Source organism: Podarcis erhardii (assembly GCF_964252035.2).
Source record: "Podarcis erhardii genome assembly, chromosome: 4".
Lineage (NCBI taxonomy): Eukaryota > Metazoa > Chordata > Lepidosauria > Squamata > Lacertidae > Podarcis > Podarcis erhardii.
The window spans coordinates 84,665,873-84,686,714 of NC_138508.1; the positions used below are offsets into that span (position 1 = coordinate 84,665,873).

Here is a 20,842-nt window from a genome sequence, read left to right on the forward strand (position 1 = left end):
AGTTACATGTGGCAGAACTGAAATGCCCAATCTATTTTGCTTTAGTTGCTTCACACTGGAATTTTCTTTTGGAGTACTTTTATTCAAGGGTGACCACCTTAAAACCAGTCACAGAATATTCCGGAAAACTTAAACGTTCTGCTGCTTGTTTCTCAGTACTGCCAATTTCTGATCTCCAACTCCTGCTCTGATGCGTCAACCTCACCAAAGCACTGATCTATCTAAGTACCAATCCCCTAAACAAAATCTAAGTAATAATAATAATAAATTTTTATTTATACCCCGCCCTCTCCGGCCAGGGCCAGGCTCAGGATGGCTAACATCAAATATAAATTACAATAAAATGTAATAGAAAAAAACAAAAACAGTTAATTAAAATACGGCTTAAAATACAGCTTAAAATGCAGCCTCATTTTAGTGTAGCCCATAAATCAAGACCATAAAGGGAGGAAACATCAGATATTCACCCAAGCCAGCTATCCATGCTGGTCCTACATGGGCCAGCAGAAACGGCAAGGGAAAGTTTATATGCCAAATCCCATATAAGGGGTCAGAGTGAGTCTAAGCTGAAGGCCAGGCAGAACAGCGCCATCTTGCAGGCCCAGCAGAAAGATGTCAAATCCTGCAGGGTCCTGGTCTCTTGTGACAGAGTGTTCCACCAAGTTGGGGCCAGTGCTGAAAAGGCCCTGGCCCTAGTTGAGACCAATCTAACCTCCTTGAGGCTCAGGACCTCCAAAGTGCTGTTATTTATGGACCTTAAGGTCCTCCGTGGGGCATACCAGGAGAGGCGGCCCCGTAGGTACGAGGGTTCACTATTCCCAGCTGTCCAGAGCACTGAATTCAAAGCTTAAGATACATGAAGTGCAAATATGTGGCCAAGAGCAGACTTAAAACTGCTGAGTGCAGAAAGTTGGACAAGACTGAAACTTTCCTTGTTAGGCCGAATCGCTGCTGTAAAGATGAATGTATTGCCAAAAATGTTGTTTCTGTTTCAAACACTACAGATTGTGGATAAAACAGAGTGCTTCCGGAAGTGGCAGAGAGATATTTCTAAATTTGTCTGGCAGGGCAAAAAGCCCAGAATTAAGTTTAAGATATTAACTGATGCAAAAGAAAGAGGGGGCTTTGCCCTGCCAGACTTAAGGCTGTACTATGAATCAGCAGCTTTCTGCTGGTTAAAAGATTGGCTGCTTCTCGAGGACACTGATGTATTAGATTTGGAAGCTTTTGACAATGCGTTTGGTTGGCATGCATATTTATGGTATGACAAGGTTAAGATTCACAAGGCTTTCAAGAATCATATTGTCAGAAAAGCAGTGTTTAATGTCTGGACAAAATATAAAGACTTACTGGAGAATAAAACTCCAAGGTGGCTTTCACCATTGGAAGCTAAGGCCCGGAAGAGGCTCAATATGGAGGCCAAATGGCCAAAATATTGGGAAATATTGGAAAAAGATGGGGATAACTGGAAATTGCAGAGTCAGGAGAAAATGAAAGACAAAGTCCAAGATTGGTTACATTACGCTCAGATTAAAGAAGTTTTCAAACTCGATAAAAAGTTAGGATTCCAGGTGGAAAAATCGAAGCTAGAAACAGAATTGCTAGAGCCTAAGACTAAGGTACTATCAAGAATGTATAACTTGCTGTTAAAATGGAACACACAAGATGAATTGGTCAAATCGGCCATGATAAAGTGGGCACAAGACATTGGGCACAATATTATGTTTGAGGACTGGGAAAGGTTGTGGACTACTGGGCTGAACTTTACTGCATGTAATGCTTTGAAAGAAAATGTAATGAAAATGATATATAGATGGTACATGACCCCAGTCAAACTTGCAAAAATATACCACTTGTCTGATAATAAATGCTGGAAATGTAAGGAAAGTGAAGGAACGTTCTTTCACCTTTGGTGGACTTGCCCTAGAGTGAAGGCTTTCTGGGAAATGATATATAACGAACTGAAAAAGGTATATAAGTATACCTTCTCTAAGAAACCAGAGGCCTTCCTTTTGGGTATTGTCGGCCAAGGGGTGTTAAAGAAGGACCGAACATTTTTTATGTATGCAACAACAGCAGCAAGGATACTTGTCGCTAAGTACTGGAAAACTCAAGATCTACCCACACTGGAAGAATGGCAGATGCAACTGATAGATTACATGGAACTGGCGGAGATGACCGGCAGAATCTGAGACCTGGGAGAGGAGACGACAGAAGAAGACTGGAAAAAATTTAAGATTTATTTGCAAAAATATTATAAATTGTATGAATGCTAAATAAGATGCTTGATTATAATTAACTTGGCACCACTTAAATAGATGAAGTGTTGTATGAAGATAAGTTAAATTTAAGAAAAAACAAATTTTTAGATAATGATCAGGCTAAAACTAAATTTTCCTTTCAAGGATTGAAACAAACTGTTTCTAAAATTTGAGAGATAATAATGGAAAATCTGATAGAAAGAATGGAGACAAGGGGATAAATTGCTGGTTTAATGCTTATAATTTGGAACGCAGGAGCGGGAGATGCGGGGAAGTCTAAAGGAATTAAGAAAATATGTGATGTTAAGTAACACTTTTGTTTGTTCATTTATATTGTATTTGAAAAATCTTGAATAAATATTTATTAAAAAAAACAAAAACAAACTGCTGAGTGCAATTTTGGTGTTTCTTTTAAATGCTTCTCACCTTTTCAGAATCCAGCTGATGAAGTCTTGCAACATACAAGGGCAGATGATTAGGGAAGGCCTCTTTCAATTCATTATACATGTCACTGGTCTCGAGCCTAAAGAGAAAAAAGTATGAATGAAGTTGCTGACTGAGCAGTCCCTGGGTAGCAGACCATGGAAAAGGGACATAAACTCTATTAATAAATCCGTTCTTTGAAGGATGCAATTTGACACTAGGAGACTAACAGAAACTTACTTAGTCATCCATTGTATCTTCAGGTCTCTTAAAGCTTCAGCAAATTCATCCTTTGCGTCTTTTTCCTTTTCAGGCTCTTTCTCCTTCTCCTTGTTGCCATTCTTACTTTTTATTGGTGATGGGATCAGATGATAGTGAACTGGAATTATATCCTGCAGAAGTATGGGGGGGGGGAAGCATAGTACTCAAAGCGCAGCCATATTCTCTCGCATTTATTTCCAAGTATTTTTTCTTAGGGCTACGCTACGCAAACAAGAGCAAAGCAAGATACAAGCATGATCATCACATCAGCAAGTATACAGAGTACTCGTAAGAAATTGCTCTGTAAGCACACAAGTGAATTGTAATCTCAGTTAAAGAGAAAGGTCACCAGTGTTTGCCTGCACGCTGTTACAGATACGCAAGTCAAAAACAGGGAGTTCCACAGTTCTAGGACCGTAAGTAATTGGCCCCATTTCTCGTGCCCCCCCCAAACTAACGGAACGTGATGGCAGGCACCCCAGAAACACCCCTGAAGCAGACCTTAGCATATGGGCAGGATTATATGGGCAAAGATGGTCCTTCAGTTAAGCTGCTCACAAGGCCCTTAGGGCTTTAAAGGTTAAAGAAAAGCACTCTGAAATGGGCACAGACGCTCACTGGTAAGCCAGTGTGACCGGCACAAAACTGGAGTTATGTTTTGTGACTTCCTGGCCCCCACTAGCATCCTGGCAGACACTGCAACTGGTCAACTGAGGCAGCCCCTATGTCTGAATGCACCTGTATGCTCCTCACTTGGTCTAAGAGAAGCACAACCCTATCCAGGGACTGTTTCACACATCTATTGACACTATACTTCTGAAAGAGCAATGCAGTAGTAAAAGGGAGCTGTTGCTTACGTTTGAAGCCGCACAAGAAGATAAGCTTATGCAATGATCAAGGAGTAGCTCAGATGATTTAGTATATTCACCTAAGCCTTTAAAATTGTGATCCAAAGTCATTTCAGCCAGCAGACTTACACATTCATTCCATCACAGAGACCCCAGCAGACTGACATAAAATGTGTTGAGCCTTATTTGATTCCAAAATCTCACACTCCCTTTCTAACTTTTCTCCCCCAATAAAGAAAAATGCATCGGATGCAGCTGTCCAACAGAGCAAACAAATTACGGTATGTCTGATGCAGTAACACGGTAGAATTTTGTTCAGATGAAAAACCTGACCAGAAAAGTCCAGCTGTGGGACAAAATAAATTCTTATACTCTTCCCATCCTGTTATGCACTGTCATAATTCTCATGATCACATAGTTGAAGAAGGTATTTAATTTTTTTAAGCAGGTTGTTTTTTTTTAAAAAAAAAAGATCATTACAATAGCATTGGCGTCAAACCCCAACATGGTGAAACCTCACATTTAACAATACCTGTGGGCAGTATTTAACTAAGTAGTTGTACTAGTGCAGGGATTAGCAATAGCGCAACAAGATTTTCCCATCCTGCACATGCCCTGCACCATCTCCAAATTTACACTAGAGGCTTGGGGGGAAAACCCTAGAACAGGTTAAGGGTCCACATGGGGGGGAAGACTGTTCCACTCACAACAATAAATTCTTATGCTGACACAGCAAACTGCTTGATGCTACACTGAATACAACCTTTTATCTTGATACGTGTTAGGCTTCTGAAAAACACCACCATTTTCCGCTGAAGGAAAAACACACAAAGTATGACTACAGAATACCATCCTTGGTTTGTTGAACTCTCATACAGCAGCTTGCTTTCACTAAATCAGAGTCCCTGCCAAATCCATCTCTTTTTAGAACATCTCAGTTGGGGTCTACTGATTCCCCAGAGAGTAGGTCTCATCCCTGAGCTCTCCCCAACCAACACACAGCCTCCAGTGTGAATCAGTGAAATGGGTGAAGTAGACTCATGTAAAAGGGAAACTGCTCTCCCTTTCCTAAAAGGCAAGGATCAGGGCCAGACCACTGCTTTTCTGCCCATTTCTCTAGAACTGTTCCAGGAAGCCCATGCAGCTGCTTAACATTTAGCCAGTCATCTCAAAGATTCTGCTTTCAATTGTGTTTTATTGTACATATTTATTTTTTCTTCCCTGCCCTTATATTTCATGAGATGACTATATGTAAACACTTTCATAAACAACAAAAAAGAATTGGAACAGCAACTAGGAGGAAACTTATCAGCTGAGATTTTGGTGCTCAAAGAGAAAGTCACGAAGCTATGTTGCATGCACGGCTTCAGAGGAAATTATGTGAATGCATAGTTATGTACATGTGATTCTTCTTTCAAAATATTAATTCCAGCAGCATTATATAACACAAATGCCCTCAAAATGCAAGAATCCATGAGAAGTCTCCCCAAGGTACAACAGACCCAGGCAAATGGCAATCACTTTTAGGAATTATGCTATCAAGCTACAGATGAACAATGTCTTCTAAAGGATATAAAATCAGTAGCAGCAGCAGCACCATCACAGTATGATCAAATTAAATTAGTATGTAGAGTTGAAAGATGTTAGCATTTTCTGGTAAGTGTCTCCTCACTGAAGAGATACGATTCCTGCCCCTGGTTTATGGGATCAATGCAAAAAGTTCACGGAGGTCTCCTGAACAATAAATGAACTGACTGCACAGAGCTTGGAAAACAGCAATAATCTCCTGGCATTAAAAAGTAGCGCAAATCAAGCGGGACAGTGCTAATCCACAACAAGTGAGAAGAAATGCTTAAAACAACATTGGTAATGACCCTGTAATCTTCACCTGCTGTCTCCATCTGCTGGTAGACTACTCTTGCTTAGTTTGCTACATCCCCCCTCACTACAAGAACACAAAACAGAGCAGGCTACTAATATTCTTCGTTCCCAGAGAAGACTGAAGGCACCTTCTGGAAATATTTCTCAGACTCCACAGCAACCTCAAACCTCTGCATAGGAAGCACAGGATTCGCTCAGTTTCATTTGCCAAGCATATACAGAGATTCTGAGACCACGAATGTGCAGGGCCCCTCTTCTTTTACAATCTCACACTGTTATAATAAACTAGATCAGATGCAATCAGATTTAAATTCTATTCCACAAAATGTTGCTAGCAGAACAAGAAGCGTCTGTTCAGCAAGGGGGACCAGAAGTAACATTCCCTCTGCCTAGATCACGATGGCTCTATCATAATATTTGCACTGGTCGTTGTAATCATTTAACCCAGACAATGATAACTGATAATGTAAAGGGGAGAGCTGTGTTAAGAAAAATGCACTGGGCCATCACAGCTCCATGATCAGAGTAAATTCTCTGTGCAGAGAAGGTCGCACCTTCAATCTCTGACAACCCCATGTAGCAGGTGATGGGAAAGACTTCCTTCCAAGACCCACTAAGCAGGTCGTCTCTAAAAGCTGGCAATACTGGGCCAGATTGGGGTGGCAAATCATATATGAATGGTGAGCCAAATCTGAATTTCTCATACCCTTTGCAGGCCAAATTAGACAGGTGGGCTAATCAGGTGATGGGTGCTTTAAAGTGCTTGCAATCCTGGGGACATCATGCGGAGCTTGCAAAGAGTTGACCATCAGCATTTTGCAACTCCCTTCAAGGACTGGCTGACTGCAGAGTCTCCTCCAATAAGAGAAACTCAGCGCAGCTGATTCCATAGAACATAAAGAGTGGAGAGCTCCACAGAACATTGAAGTCAATAACACGCACCAACTTTGGGCTTAACTTTCTGCAGCAACTGACTATACTCCCTCAACCACAAGCCAATGCACAATTGGGAAAGCACTTTAAGGCACTGGCAGCTGCAACTCCACCTGTCCTGGGCCTGATGTCATATGTGGGCAGCTTGGTGTGGTTTGGGAAAAATGCCCTTGCAGGCCCAACTGGAACCCATGGTGGGCCTTATCAGAAACCCATGGCGGGCCTTATAGTCCTGATCTGCAAATGGTGGCGTTCAAATGACAACACTGTGTGAACATTGTATGTATAGTTCATCTCGTCTTTGCTTTGTGGCTGGTGGATAGTCTCGCGGGGTTGGAGTAGCTAGGTAGGAGAAAATTCCCTTTGAAACAAATGGATTCTGCAGGGCAAAGTCCAATTTTTATGTGTACGCCCATGACCACTGCTATATTATAATGCGTCACTATTCAAAAAAAGAGGTGATGCTCAAGAAGCATGGTTCATTTTGTATTAAAGGCAACTGCGAATACAGAGAAGTCAACTCAGTATAATACTTTAAGTCATATGCAAAAAGACTTAAGCACATCTTTCAAAAACTGACAATCAGTACCTTTTTAAACTTTCCTTGTCGCTTTGCTGCAGACTGCCCCTGGGAGTTAGAATAACACACTGTAAGAACACATGCACAAAACTCTGTGGAATGGAGCCACCTCCTCCCATCACGTTTTTGTTCTCTACTCAGGGACCTAAAAGTCAGTGCCTTGTTCCCTTTAAATATTGCTTATAAGATAATATCTGAGCATATTAGAATAAAACTAATGTATCCTGTTGCACTTTAGGTTGTTGTTGTTATTAAAAAAGCAAGCAAATGTTAAGAGAGCTAATCAAATTGAGCTTTTGACACGACCACCATAAAGTGAATGTGGCAATCTCAATTATTTAGCAACAAGTTAACGGAAGCTGCTCCCCGTCCCAAGTTAAAAAAAAAACCTAAGTACCTGAACACCTCAATTTCTGTCTCCCTCTGAATATGCCGCTGGTTGTAGCAGGAACGCAAGATGATGGATGCTATTGTTTTTAACACTCCGCAACAGGACTGTGTGGAGAAATTCTGACCAAATGTTCAAGCCAGCTTGAGACTTTGGTTCTCTTGAAATCATTATGCACACACTGACATGCTCATACATTATACCCTGCCTTCCTTGGTCAACAGCTTTTCCCGCACACAACACAGCCGCCATTAACGAAATTATTTCTTTAGCATCAAAACACACAAAAAATGAGGTCAGGAAGATATAGGGCAAAGCAGTTAGGCTGGTTTAAGCAAGCCTATGGCCACCGTGTTAAATTTCTTTAAATAGCTATATGATCTAGCCTAAGGTTCTCCCTTGAGACCAACTTGTCTTCTCAGTGACTTCACTTTGGTGAGCGGCTTGTGAACACTGGTCTTGAAAGCATCTTCAAAAATATGTCAAGTTCTGATCCATTTTTCTCCTGGCTGTACTTCACCAAAACGTGCTACAACGGTAATCCTTTAGCATTGGTAGATAAAATATTTACAGTCCAGAAGAAAATGAGCTGGGGTAGAATCGACTGTTAATACTCTACTGCAGTGTTCCCCATAATCCCTGACCACTGGTCCTGCTAGCTAAGGATGATGGGAGTTGTAGTCCAAAAACAGCTGGAGGTACTGTTCTTCTGTAAGCACTATTAATTGCCAATATAATCCTCCACCTGTACTGATGCAAGCAGGCAGAAAAGCGAGCCAGGATGGCAGAAAAATATTCTATATGGGTAGAACCAGCTCAAAAAACCCCCTAAGTGTAGGGAAAATACCACCACTATTTTTGGCCACTGCTGCTAATGGTTCTACTCCTCTCTGCCACGTTGTGGCCAGAAGGTACAATTGGCAAGTGGTTCTCTAATTCTTCCTCCCCGATCCCACTCCAACATGGCATAGTGATGCAAAACAAAACTACAAGTCCAATATGAAACTGACAAATGACCCTTTTCCATAATTGGCCAGCTCTGACCAAAAAGCTTATTTGGAAGGCGATTTAATTTTAAAAATGAAGTATAAGGCTGCTGAGAGAGTTCCTGGATCACAATTATATTGATGCTGACCTCTGGAAATGTCTTAAATTTTGTCGCACCTTCTCACAATCCTATTACATTTAGCTCACTTACCTAACCTTTTAGAATGAAGGAATTTATGTCTATTGGAAAGTGACCTCTAGCCTGCTCAACACAGAGTAGATTTTTTAAAAAGTAATCCTTAAAAATGTGAAGTGAGCAAATAAGAAAATGACTTAACTTTTGCAACCAGACTCGGGCACAATCCAGCAAACACTATTGTTACTGCAATCACTGAAATGAACACATATTCGCTCAGTGGCAATGCTTACCGATTTGTATCCTTAATGAAAATCTGTTTGAGGGAGAATATTATTTCCCTAGTTCTCTGCATAAATACAAAGGATGCCAGATCACTTTTTACAGCTTTGTATTATATAAGGCAGATGAAACTTCACACCAATAGAGAATCAAATGAAGGAGCATTGGAAACTAACAACCTCCAACGTCTAGAGGAAGTGAGATAGGACTTTGTGCTCTATGGTGCAAAAAAGTACATTATCTAAGGGGAAAATAGCTGGATAAGAAGCACCATGTTAAGTATGTCTTGATAGTGTCTATCATAATATAAAGTGTTGGATAATATGAAGTACTGGAAGTTATTGCAAACATACACACTCAAAATGAAGCTGAAAATATTAAAACCTGTTTGATTTTTAAACAGAAGAATTTGGCATTGGAGGTGCGTGGAAAGTTATCGGCCATTTAAAATGGCAGTAAATGGCAGATTTCTTTTTGAAAAATGCAAGTTTATCAACTTGGGTGTTTTTATAAAAAAACAAAAACAACTCACCGCTTTCTTTCCAAGATCAGTCTTTGAAAGAGTTAATGATCCTGCAAGGTAACAGCCTGGACTTGCTCCTTTAGGTACTCTAACAAAAAGGGAAATATAGCACACAATGAACGGTACATAGTATAAAACGCCCAATGCATAAAATGGTCACAGAAGAGATTTAGTGTAATAAGGGACTGGGAAATATGGCAAAGCGTACCCCCAAGCTGTGAAGGACTGGGGCAAGACACACACTGAGTCAAAAGCTGTGAAGCCAAGCCTTTCCATGGAGGCGCAGGTTACAGCAACCACCAAGGCGACATTTTTCCACCTTCGCCGCATCAAGCAGTTGGTCCCTTACCTTTCCCGCCCCGACTTGGCCACAGTGATCCATGCGACAGTCATTTCCAGGCTTGACTACTGTAATTCGCTCTATGCGGGGCTGCCCTTGAATCTGTCCCAGAAACTCCAGCGGGTACAGAATGCTGCAGTGAGGCTCCTCACGGGGTCTCTGCCATGGGAGCATATTCACCCAGTGCTTTTCAAGCTGCACTGGCTCCCGGTGGAGTACAGGGTCAGATTTAAGGTGCTGCTTTTGACCTTTAAAGCCCTTCACGGCCTAGGACCCTCGTACCTACGGGACCGCCTCTCCCGGTATGCCCCACAGAGAGCCTCAAGGTCCATAAATAGCAACACCCTAGTGGTCCCGGGCCCTAAGGAAGTTAGATTGGCTTCAACCAGAGCCAGGGCCTTTTCAACTCTGGCTCTGGCCTGGTGGAACGCTCTGCCTCATGAGACCAGGGCCCTGCAGGATCTGATTTCTTTCCGCAGGGCCTGTAAGACAGAGTTGTTCCGCCTGGCCTTTGGCTTGGAGCCAATTTGATTCCCTCCCTCCCTCTCTCTTTTTTCTTCTTTTTTTTCTTTTCCTTCTCCTCCTGCGATGAGGCTACATTTTAATATTTTAATGTTCCATTATTTTAATGTTGTATTTTATTTTTGTTTTTAAGTTGTAGTCATTCTTCTTGTTTTTATTATTGTTTGTAAGCCGCTCTGAGCCCGGCCTTGGCTGGGGAGGGCGGGGTATAAATAAAAAATTATTATTATTATTATTATTATTATTATTATTATTATTATTGTGCTCTCTTTGCTTTGCTGTGCTAGGTTGGGAGGGTAGCAAAAGAGATCTAAACATCCGCAACTATTCTCAGTGGAGATTGGAGAAAGAGGAGCTGAGGGTATTCCCCTAGGCCAGTCTCTGGTCAAGCCTTTCACTGAAAGAATTGCTTCCTAGGGAGAGGGTGAGACAGAGGTTCCTGGACCACTGGAGGTCAATACATAGGGAACACCAACCACCTGCTTTCGTTACCCGAGTCTGAAGACTCAGAACAGTTCTCAACCTTTATAAAGTGTTGGAACACAGTAAGAGGATGCAAGCTACTTACTTGTCATCTGGCAAAGTGGAAACAAAGAAGGGCTGGCTATGTTTTGGTGGCAGAGACATACTGTTTGCCTTCTTCTTCCCCAAGAGAGCCTGGGCATGGCTTTCGTAAATATCTAAATTCAGGGCACTAGACAGTCTATGAGAGATAATAAACGGAAGGTCTTTGAGACGATCCAGTTCGCTGTTCTGCTCGTGGCGGATCTGTAGCCGAACGGTATAATCGCCTTTCTCCAATTTCATGGAATACTAAGGAAGAGAGAAATAAAGCTTTTCTTTAGCACAAAGAACAATCAATACTTCGCAAAGTGAACAATAAACCCTGCATTAAAAAACCAAAACAGTAGAGCTTCAGTTCAATCTGTCATTCGTCCCTTTGATCAATTTCCCTTCTTTAATACAACTAAACAATAATATGTATTGAATTTAATTTATATACCGCCCTCAATCAGAGCGGTCCACAGCAAAAACATACAAGCAAAGATAAAGACACAAAATACATAACAACAAAACAAAACATACTTGGTGAGGATAAGCATCTCCTGACCCCATCTGTTTTTTATTCTGGTCAAAGATGATCCACAACTGGCTGTCATATTCTGACTCGTATAAGAGTTCACAGAGCAAAGGACAACTCGGAGTAACTTCTCCACTCTTAGGCTGAAAAAAGTCAGAGAATGTTAAGGATATTCAATAATAAAAACCACCTCTTTATACACACAGCTTAGGACATAGCTTATATTTAACGTACAGTTAAATGCACTGGAGCCTTACCTACATATGAGAACACTATTTCTTTGGAAACTCTGGTTTAACAATGCAAACTTACTTGATGAAAGTTGTACGTCAAAACCATCTCATACAATTGCCGATTATTTGGCAAAACATCCCGTGATCCTAATGGCTTTATTTTAGCACTCAGCGGCCTGTAATTCAGCAATACAATGATAAGCATTAGGAGCTAGGTTCAGGATGCATTTTTAAAAAGGCATTTCACAAATTTCATATGCCACTTTTCTGAAAAAATTCTAACGCAAAGCGGTGTACAAAATTTAAACAAAAAAATTAAAGTTCCAACAACCTAAAAATATCATCATATAAAAACCTGGGTGATATCCAACCTCGCCCTTTAAAGAGGGCAGAGCAATGGAGCTTAGTAAAGTCTGTTCTGCTAGTGGCTCTCAGGACTGCGACTCTCATTAGCCCAAGTCATGCCAAATATTCGTGATTCTAGCTTTAGGTTTTCCATTATATCACTAGTGGAAAAAAATCCCACTGTTTTAGGCACATGAACTTCTAATCTAACTACTTTGCTGCTGTGTATCCTGACGCAGAATCATTACCAATGCCTGCAGGAAGCTTTTACCATTGCCACTTTTAAGACAGAAACAAAATGCAGATAGGAATCAACATCATACCCTCCTGTAAAACCCCCTGCACTGTCGTACCTTGGAAGTCAAACAGAATCCGTTCCGGAAGTGTGTTCAACTTCAAAAATGTTCGGAAACCAAAGTGCAACTTCTGATTGGCTGCAGGAAGCTCCTGCAGCCAATTGGAAGCCCCAGAAGCCCCATCGGATGTTCAGGTTCCAAAAATAGTTCGCAAACCGGAACACTCACTTCCAGATCTGCGGCATTTGGGAGCCAAAACGTCTGAGTACCAAGGCATTTGGGATCCAAGGTATGACTGTACTTTCCTATTCAGCCTCTGGAAGAGTTGCTTAGTTTGAACCTTGTTTGGCCTTTCATTTCATTTGATTTAAACTACTGTACCTTAGTGTCTGAACCCAGCTTTTCAGATTTATGGAAGGTGCAATGTCTTCATATCTCAATGTTGTCTGAACGTCAAAGCGCACAATGCCTTCCGAAGCATGCTAAAAACATAAGAGGTGCTTGTTAGGACTTATTTTCTGTTGGATGTTATTATGAATTAGGTGGTGTGCATGCTAACGTCTACATGAAGAAGCATTTGACGAACTGGAACGTAGGAAGCTAACTCAGACCATTGATCTCTCTAGTTCAGTATATTCTACAGTGACCCTCCAGCATTTCAGACTGGAGACATTCCTAGCCCTGCATCAAGATTGCCTGGGATTGAACAAAGCAGTTGCTCTACCACTGACCTACAACCCTATAAAGGGTTAGTAAGCTTGAAAACTCTACAAGCAGACGGGCATGCAAGCACACCACATTTATTAAAAATACATTCAGTTATTCTGAAGTCAGGAAGCCAGAAGCCAGTGAGACAGCAGGAAAGCTGGGGTATTAGGAGAGCAAGGAAGGGGAGAAAAGGGAGCAGCACCCAAAAAAACCCCAAACCCCCAAATGAAGCAGGAGAGGTGGAAAAGCCTCGGAATATGAACCTTTCAAATAATTTATGATACAATAAAATGCTGAACACATTTCAGATAAAAGAATGAGCATATAAATAATTAAGTCAACCACAGTGAGTCAACCAGGCTTGGATGAGTCAGAAAGGCAACCTATACATATTTTAAAATAACACTCCATGATTTTTTTATTTTTTTAAAAAAACCTCGACTACAGAATTTCATGCCAAGAAGTCATAGCTCTCCAAGCATTTTCTTCCACCCTTTAAATGAACCATAAAGCAAAATAAAGACAACACGGAATGATACTCACAACGTTTAATTGAGAAGCAGTGCAAACTATGCCATGGAAAGAAAGGGTGTAATCAATGCTGACATCATTGAGGCTTGCCCACCAACGGGCAATGCAAAATTCAATTGTTCTTCCACCCTTCGTGGGGGGAAAAAAGAAGAAGATTTAGATGTATATCTGACTTTCATTCTTTACGAAGCGCCCCCCCCAAGAATTCCAGTGCAGCTCAGAATACTTTAAAAAAACAACAACCACAATACCTTGGCTGCAAAACTACCTTAAAGGATCCATTCTCATCCAACTCTAATTACTATGCACATGCTTTAGTCATGCAACAACAGGCAGCCATAGGCAGACGGCTTCAGATTTAGCCCACACATATTCTATTAGGAAAACTATAAATGGCTAGCCACTTTATTCATAAAATAAACCCATAATGTTACTCTAGGACAGAAAGGCGAACATTTTCTGGGCCGAGAGCAGCACTGACCTATCTTCAACCATTTGGGGGCAACATATGAAAATGGGCATGGCCAAAATTACAGTTTACAACTTTCCGATCAGTTATTTTATATCTGTTATTTAATTAACCATTCACTATTCATTAAGTTCCATTCTCTTATTTTCTAATGACAAAATGGAGGGGTCAGGAGGTCACAAACCCCTTTTGACATTGGAGCAGGGGTCCCAGAGGAGTAGCTAGAATTTTTGTTAATAATAAAAAAACACACCACGACAATATTCAGCAAGTCATCATTGCCTATTACTGCACTCTATACAGCAGCACTTAACTCTATTCTGAATTCAAGGCCACTTACTAGGACAGGAAAAGCTTCAGTAACTGATCCCTTTTCTGGTATTGAAGAGAACTTGTAGAACTCATGGCTTCGGTACGCCTTTTGCTTTACTAGTTGAACCGCATGGAGAACAAACTTGGCAGTTACATCCGGTGATGAGGAACATACTGTTACTTCTAGGTAAGAGAAAAGGCACATCTTTAGTCCTAGTGCTCTATGGGCCTCTGACTCACTCCTCTGAAGCTAGCAGGCCGAGTGTGTGTGCTTAATTCCTTGATAAAGGATACACTGATGATCTGTTAAAGTACTATATAACACAAATTCCGTACAGGCGCAGAATTAAGCAGCGACAACTTAAAATCTGGACTCTTAAAGTGACATGCAAATACAGAAAGTGTCACTCAGTTCTTAAACCGTACAATAACTTTTTGGCAGCATACATTCAGGTTAAGCTCCCTAAGAATTCAGGGGGAGAATTTGCTACCTAATTTGCCTTACCAGCCCACGTTGCTCCAGAAGGGACTTCAACAAAGTGTCTTTGGATTTGACCAGGTTTAAAATGCACGTCAGTGAACTTGAGATCATAGTGTGAAGCTTCATCTGTTCTGTGAAGAGAGGAAAAGTTTAGAAAATGCAAAAATCCTTATGGGGAGGGTTACAGGTCAGAATATGCAAGGTATTTTAAAGATGTCTAGAGTCAACAATTCACGCAGTTCACAAATGGAGGAAAAGCATCTCTCTCTCTCTCTCTCTAAGAAAAATGAGGCTCTGATCAGAGCAACTGGTTTAAGATACCTGCTAATGCTTACATATATACCCTTGACTAATAATCAAGATCCACACTGACAGGAAACTAGACCCTCAATGATAACTAATTCAGGCTCCTTTAAAGTGGCGGATCATTATACTTACATCAAGTCATGGTTTACATAGAATAAATATTTCCTGAGCGTTAGATGTGTATAACACAAACAGGAGACATCACTGCTGCTGCTACTATTGAATATCAGATACTGCAGACATACACTAGGGGAAGGCTACTTTGAAAATTGGATACTGGGCTAGAGAGTTTGATTTAGCAGAGTTCTTATGTACTGTCACTACTACCAATTTATAGAGAGTTCCTTACTGTGTTGTAAATGATTCTCATTGCATAGATGGGACGGTAAGCGACTTCTCAAAATTCTAACAATGAGTCCACGTCAGAGCCTGGAAATTTGTTGTCCCGCTTTCTAGCCTGTGATCTATGCTAGTGCTCACTCTTGGAGTTTTAAATGTAGCATTATACAAGGGAAGGTTTGCATTCTGCCTACTGGTAGTGGTGAAAGATACAAAGGTAGAGCCAGATCTTCCCACGAAGATTAGTTGCAAGTTTGTTTTCAATAAAGAATTGCAAGGTGTAAAAAAAAAAAAAAAAAAAGTCACTTACCTTGCTGGTATAACAACAGTCACTGGAATTCTAAAGAGGGGGCCTGCATTAGGCATAGATATTTCATAACCACACACCTAAAAAAGTTGAATGCAATAAAATTAGGTATTGCATTTAAAAACAAGTCTCAGTCCTTTGAAGATACTAATAAGCTGCCATGTATTAATTTTAATTTTTTACAATTATACTTCCTGGAACTCTGTAACTGTACTGCAGGCATAGCCAACAGTGTGCCCTCCACATTCTGTAGGACTACAACTCCATTCAGCCTCAGCTAGAAGAGTCAATGGGAGCTGCACAAACTTCTAGAAGACATTGTGTTGGCCACCTTTGCCCTAACACATTAAATGTAGTCCAGTAATGAACACACGCCAATCTGTTTCCCTTTCACCTTGTGAACAAATTCACATAATTTTTGACAGCCTAGGGCAGGGGTCAGCAACCTTTTCCAGCCATGGGCTGGTCCACTGTTCCTCAGACCATGTGGTGGGCCGGACTATATTTTTTTTGGGGGAAAAGAAGGAATTCCTATGCCCCACAAATAACCCAGAGATGCATTTTAAATAAAAGCACACATTCTACTCATGTAAAAACATGCTGATTCCCGGACCGTCCGCGGGTCAGATTGAGAAGGCGATTGGGCCGCATCCATCCCATGGGCCTTAGGTTGCCTACCTGTGATGGCTTGTGTATGCTCTTCACAATAAGCACCTCTGCTCACTCAGAGATATTTACAGTTCTTTATTTTACATATGTACAAGCAGCATATTACAATCATGCGCCCGAATCCTCTGGTTCAGATTCAGGGAGTGGCCTTCTCCGGCTTCTCCTCCAACAGAAAAGGCGGGGAAGTTTCATGGGACGTCTCTCCTCCCTCCATTTTAACCCTCTCCTCTCCTGTGCAGATGGCACAGGCGCAGGCACACTGTCTGCTCCTGAACTTCCTGTGCGGTGCTGGGGCTCTGCTTCAGCATCGGAGAGCCTTTCCGCCTCCTGGCTCTCTCCCTCTTCCCCATCCATCACTCCCTCCTCTGTCTCCCTCTGACTGTTCCCGCTCCTCAAAGGCGGTCCCGTGACATCACCCTGGCATAGGGCTTGTTAGTTCAAACTTATTCACAATGCTTCTTGAACACTGTTCCTAAATTTTTCCCCTCTGCCCCAAATCTTATCTGCAGAGGACTGAAGGAATCACCTCTCTGAAACCCTACCTCTGCAAACAGCCCCTTGGAGCAATTCAAGCTGAACTTTGATACTGTCCTCTTGCCAGTGCTACAGGGGTTGGTTTGTGGAGGATGCCTGCTCCATTAGATGATTGTCAAGAGCCCAACCCAAACTGGTGGAAAGTTTATATCGCAAGACTAAAAAGGCCACTGAAGAGTAATTATATGGGATTTATAAGAAACATGTTATAGTTACGAGCACTAACTGAAATATAAACGGCCCATGGAAAAGGATAAATGAAAATAATAAAAGATAAAATGTTAAACAATTTTAAGTAAAGGAATTTACTTAAATTGCTGCAAGAAGGGGGGAGAAGGGAAACACGGCCAAAAAAACCCACCAACCAACAGAGCAGGAAGTTAACTTTACATTTGTATTAAATTGTATTCATTGGATGTAAATTCATTAATTTTTTTTGAAAACTAATAAAAAATAATTAGCCAAAACAGAGACAATACCTCTGTATAGTGAACTCCTTCTCGCAGGCCACGAGGATCCACACGAATGTTAATATGTCTACATTGGTTCATGAGCTCCAGATGAGTAGGGCACTGAACCCAGGATGCATTTGAAGTTAAAGCTAAATGAAGCTGGAGAGATATCCTGTCAGCGTTGTCTGGAAGAAGAATGTGCAAAGTTAAGGATTTTACTCCATCCATCTGAAGCTGTTTTAATTAGGAAGAAATTATAAACACAAGGGATTTTTAAATGAAAAAGTTTTCTTGTGATTTTACGGCAAACTTAAACATAAGCCCATACTTTCCCCTTTGTCCAGCCATGAAAATATTTAATATCGCTGCAACTTTCCTACCTGTGTTTTCAGGGAAGAAGGGCTCTATGCCAACACCATGGTCAGAAGGCACAGCTACCTGGGCAGGATCTCTGAGGTAGATTCCACGGTTGTTGCCAACAGTAATGGTGAAGCCTATGTTGTCAGCAAATGTTGAGTTCTGGATGAGGTAGTCATAGGCTTTATCAACCTATTTGGGGGGGGGGGGAGGGAAATCAAAAGGGAATTTACTGAAAATGTGGAAGCCCAAGAAAATCATTGTTTTTTTATTTATGACTTTCATGCCCATGTCGGCTTAAAAGTGGTAATTCAGCACCCTTCGTAGCGTTTCCACGGGGCAAGGCTCTTTCCAGCTTGGAAGAAAAGCATGAAACGTCTTCGAAAGGTGCCACAGCCTTTCTAAACAAGAAAAAGCGCCCAACAGGTCAAAGGCAAGGGGAAATGTTTTCAGTAAGTCAACTTCCCTGGGAGAGGCCCTTGCCAAGAGAGACCCAGCAGCGAGAACACCTGGACACCCTATCAGAAAAGGGATGAAGATATTCCCTTTTAGGAGGACCTTCTCAGCTAAGCTGGCACTGCAAAAGATGTTTATACTTTATCGTGTGATCACTTTCTCCTATCTCTTTCAAATCTGGTTGGATTTCAAATTATCATATTTTAAATAGTGTTTTTGTGGGTATTCAGCAGCATGCTCGTTCAAAAGCAGGATATAAGGATAAGCAGTAACACCATAGGCCAAACTGTGTGAGAAACACAGCAGACAGACAAATTTCCACAACAGGGGGTCTTTGCTAAGCCTGTGTTCAATGGGATTTACTCCCACTAAATGTGCATAGGATTGCAATCAAATAACTGGTAGCAAAACAACAATGAAAAGAGCAACAAATAAAACAGGTTATGAGGAAATAAAAGGAGCCATATAACACGGTAAGCTATCCACTTAAACAATAACTCAAGAACTGTCTCTCCCCATATGAACCTACCCGGCCCCTGAGATCATTTTCTGAGGCCCTCCTTCGTGTGCCCCCTCCTCGAGAGGTTCAGAGGGTGGCAACACGAGAATGGGCCTTCTCTGCAGTGGCTCGCTGTCTGTGGAATGCGTCAGGCAAAAACGTTCCTTTTTAACCAGGCCTTTGGTTAATCCAATTTACATCCTATGCCATTTTAAAATGTGTTTTTTTTGGGGGGGGTATTGGGCTGTTGTATATATTTTATTATGTATTTTGTGGTTTTATATCTTCGTTTTGTTCTGTGAACCGCTCTTAGACCTGGGGGTATAAATTCAATAAATAAAATAAAAAATGTATATCAGGCATCGCCTCTTGCCTAAAGCACTGTTTTCAAGCATTTGTTTTAGCACTTAGTTTGCAGCTTCAGTATTGTCTGGTAAGCCATTAGGTTTAAATGAGAGCCAACTGAAAACAAGGAAGAAATATAGGAAGTAGTTCAATAAAAACTAGGAGTTGTCTGGTACAGGAAAAGTTTTATGCTAAACCTCAAATACTGGAGTGAAACACCAGGGATACATTTGTTGATCAACAAATAGATTTGTTCTTCAGCTGACCTAAAAGACTGATAAGACAGTATTGATGACTACAACAGGATATGTTTATTTGCGCTCCAGCTTGTAATTACCTGAATAACACCATGTCCTTGGGCAAACACTTGTATGTTTTCCACCTTCACCGCAGTATTTTCCAGCGCTCTCCTGACCGAATGAACAGTGTAGCGCACATCATTAGCTTTAAGTCCTGTAATAGAGAAAAGGGGTGGGTAATTCATTGACAGCAATAAGAGAAATGCTCCTCACAAGTGAATCTTCATTATCAAATGAATTTCTTGCACATTATGAAACACTCTTTTGCTTTAACCAAAATGAACCTTGCTTTAAACAGTGGTGTTCCACATTACCTGATAGTACCAAGGCAATGCCACCACATGCGTTCGGTGAAGACATTGATGTGCCATTCATGAGCTGTGTCCCTCGTAATGTCCAGTTAGGGACAGAGGCAATAGCGCCTCCAGGTGCGCTGATGCTTACTCCCAGTGCTCCATCGGTACTGAAATTAATAGAAAATAGAGCAAAAATATAGTTAATACACTAACAACCCACCTGTTACTTCATAAGCCAGGCTTCCTCAGCCCTCCAGATGTTTTTGGCCTACAACTCCCATGATCCCTAGCTAACAGGACCAGTGGTCAGGAAAGATGGGAACTGTAGTCTCAAAACATCTGGAGGGCCGAGTTTGAGGAAGCCTGTCATAAGCTGTTCAATTATTCCTCTTTTAGAGTCATACACAGACGAAACCATGCAAAATCCCCTTCTGACTCCTGCAAGAGAATCCTAAATACATGAATGCCAATCCATCAACATGCTGCATTAATATAGCTGATGGCCTACCAAGCAGTGACTTACCATGGTGTGCATATGATCACTTGATATTGATCATCTATATTGTCCAGCAATGGGAAAAAAGGTCACCTATCTCCTCTCTCAGATTTTTTTATCCAATTTTTTAATCCACTTACAAGAGGATATGTACACCTGGCAACATACACTTCATTTGAGCATACGGAGCTACTTTTGGTTCACATACATAGTTCAAATGTCCACTGACTGGCAAGAGGCTCTCTAGCATACAAGGCTGAGATCTTTTCTAAAGGTTGAGGGACCCTTGACCATTAGGTCCAGTCGTGACCGACTCTGGGGTTGCGGTGCTCATCTCTCTTTACTGGCTGAGGGAGCTGGCGTACAGCTTCCGGGTCATGTGGCCAGCATGACTAAGCTGTTTCTGGTGAACCAGAGCAGCGCATGGAAACGCTGTTTACCTTCCCACCGGAGCAGTACCTGTTTATCTACTCGTACTCTGACATGCTTTAGGTTGGCAGGAGCAGGGACCGAGCAATGGGAGCTCACCCCGTTGCGGGAATTCGAACCACCAACCTTCTGATTGGCAAGCCTAGGCTCTGTGGTTTAACCCACAGCACCACCTGCGTCCCTTGAGATATTTTCTAGTCACTGTTTATTGAGAACATTTAACTGGAGATTGAAGCC

The 20,842-nt window shown here is 41.5% G+C and overlaps 1 protein-coding gene across 3 annotated transcripts in view; it reads right to left on the bottom strand.

Moving 5' to 3' along the window:
* The window catches only part of TPP2 (tripeptidyl peptidase 2), a 44,432-nt gene that overhangs the window by 6,782 nt on the left and 16,808 nt on the right, over positions 1-20,842 (bottom strand). For 2 of the 3 annotated variants that reach the window (XM_081857984.1, XM_081857986.1), the window contains exons 11-26: positions 19,699-19,847; positions 19,423-19,538; positions 17,809-17,977; positions 17,456-17,613; positions 15,777-15,853; positions 14,846-14,952; positions 14,369-14,523; positions 13,572-13,688; positions 12,702-12,802; positions 11,759-11,855; positions 11,452-11,589; positions 10,934-11,178; positions 9,513-9,591; positions 7,197-7,235; positions 2,925-3,076; positions 2,688-2,784 (exon numbers count right to left, since the gene is read on the bottom strand). In XM_081857984.1, coding sequence (XP_081714110.1) covers positions 2,688-2,784; positions 2,925-3,076; positions 7,197-7,235; positions 9,513-9,591; positions 10,934-11,178; positions 11,452-11,589; positions 11,759-11,855; positions 12,702-12,802; positions 13,572-13,688; positions 14,369-14,523; positions 14,846-14,952; positions 15,777-15,853; positions 17,456-17,613; positions 17,809-17,977; positions 19,423-19,538; positions 19,699-19,847 — 1,996 coding nt within the window. The remainder of the gene's footprint in view (positions 1-2,687; positions 2,785-2,924; positions 3,077-7,196; positions 7,236-9,512; positions 9,592-10,933; positions 11,179-11,451; positions 11,590-11,758; positions 11,856-12,701; positions 12,803-13,571; positions 13,689-14,368; positions 14,524-14,845; positions 14,953-15,776; positions 15,854-17,455; positions 17,614-17,808; positions 17,978-19,422; positions 19,539-19,698; positions 19,848-20,842) is intronic. The other variant, XM_081857985.1, reaches the window with a different exon arrangement.